At 60.1% G+C, this 594-nt stretch overlaps 1 protein-coding gene across 1 annotated transcript in view; it reads right to left on the bottom strand.

The window, feature by feature from the left end:
- AMER1 (APC membrane recruitment protein 1) overlaps nucleotides 1-591 on the bottom strand; it is a gene marked incomplete at both ends in the record, with an annotated part of 1,214 nt that extends 623 nt beyond the window's left edge. The window contains 1 exon segment of the mRNA XM_009864726.1: nucleotides 1-591. Coding sequence (XP_009863028.1) covers nucleotides 1-591 — 591 coding nt within the window.
- Nucleotides 592-594: the final 3 nt, after the last annotated feature.

The following is a 594-nucleotide window of genomic DNA, read 5'->3' as shown; positions in this document are numbered from 1 at the left end:
CACACCCCTGTTTGGGGCGTGCGAGGCCACCTGCTCACCGCCAAGGCCACTCTGATTCTTGCCAATCGAGCCAGCTGCCCTGGTTTTACATTCAACACATTGCTTTTCCCGGGGACACTTCTCCTTGCCCGGAACATCGAATCGTTTCAAGACGGGTTCCCTCTGCAGCTCCCAGTAGAGCAGCTCCTTCTGAATGGCCGCCAGCCGTTCCTCCTCCGTTTCCATCACCCCTCTCTTCTGATCCATCATCTGGATCAGGCTCTTCTCAGCAGGGAGGCAGAAGTCCAAGAAGTAGCTGAAGATCCCCGGGCGTGAGATTTTGCCCTCGAAGAGGGATTCCTCCCCATGAGAGGGACTCATCAGCGCGTCAAACTCGTAAAGTGCATCGCCGCTGTAGCTGTCTCTGGGCAGACGGTCCTTCTTGATCTCACCCAGCCCGTCTCCGGCGTCGTCCTCCGGCCCCGGCGTGGTGGAGTCGTAATAACCCTCGTCGCTGTTGGGGGCGGACTCTTGCTGGTCGCTCTGCGGCGTCAGGAGGTCCACGCCATCCATCGCATCCCCCAGATACGGGTGGGCTTCGGCCTCGTGCGAGGC

The sequence above is a fragment of the Apaloderma vittatum genome, unplaced genomic scaffold, assembly GCF_000703405.1.
Source record: "Apaloderma vittatum isolate BGI_N311 unplaced genomic scaffold, ASM70340v1 scaffold39212, whole genome shotgun sequence".
In the NCBI taxonomy this organism is placed as follows: domain Eukaryota; kingdom Metazoa; phylum Chordata; class Aves; order Trogoniformes; family Trogonidae; genus Apaloderma; species Apaloderma vittatum.
This window is presented reverse-complemented; position numbering and strand designations above follow the sequence as displayed.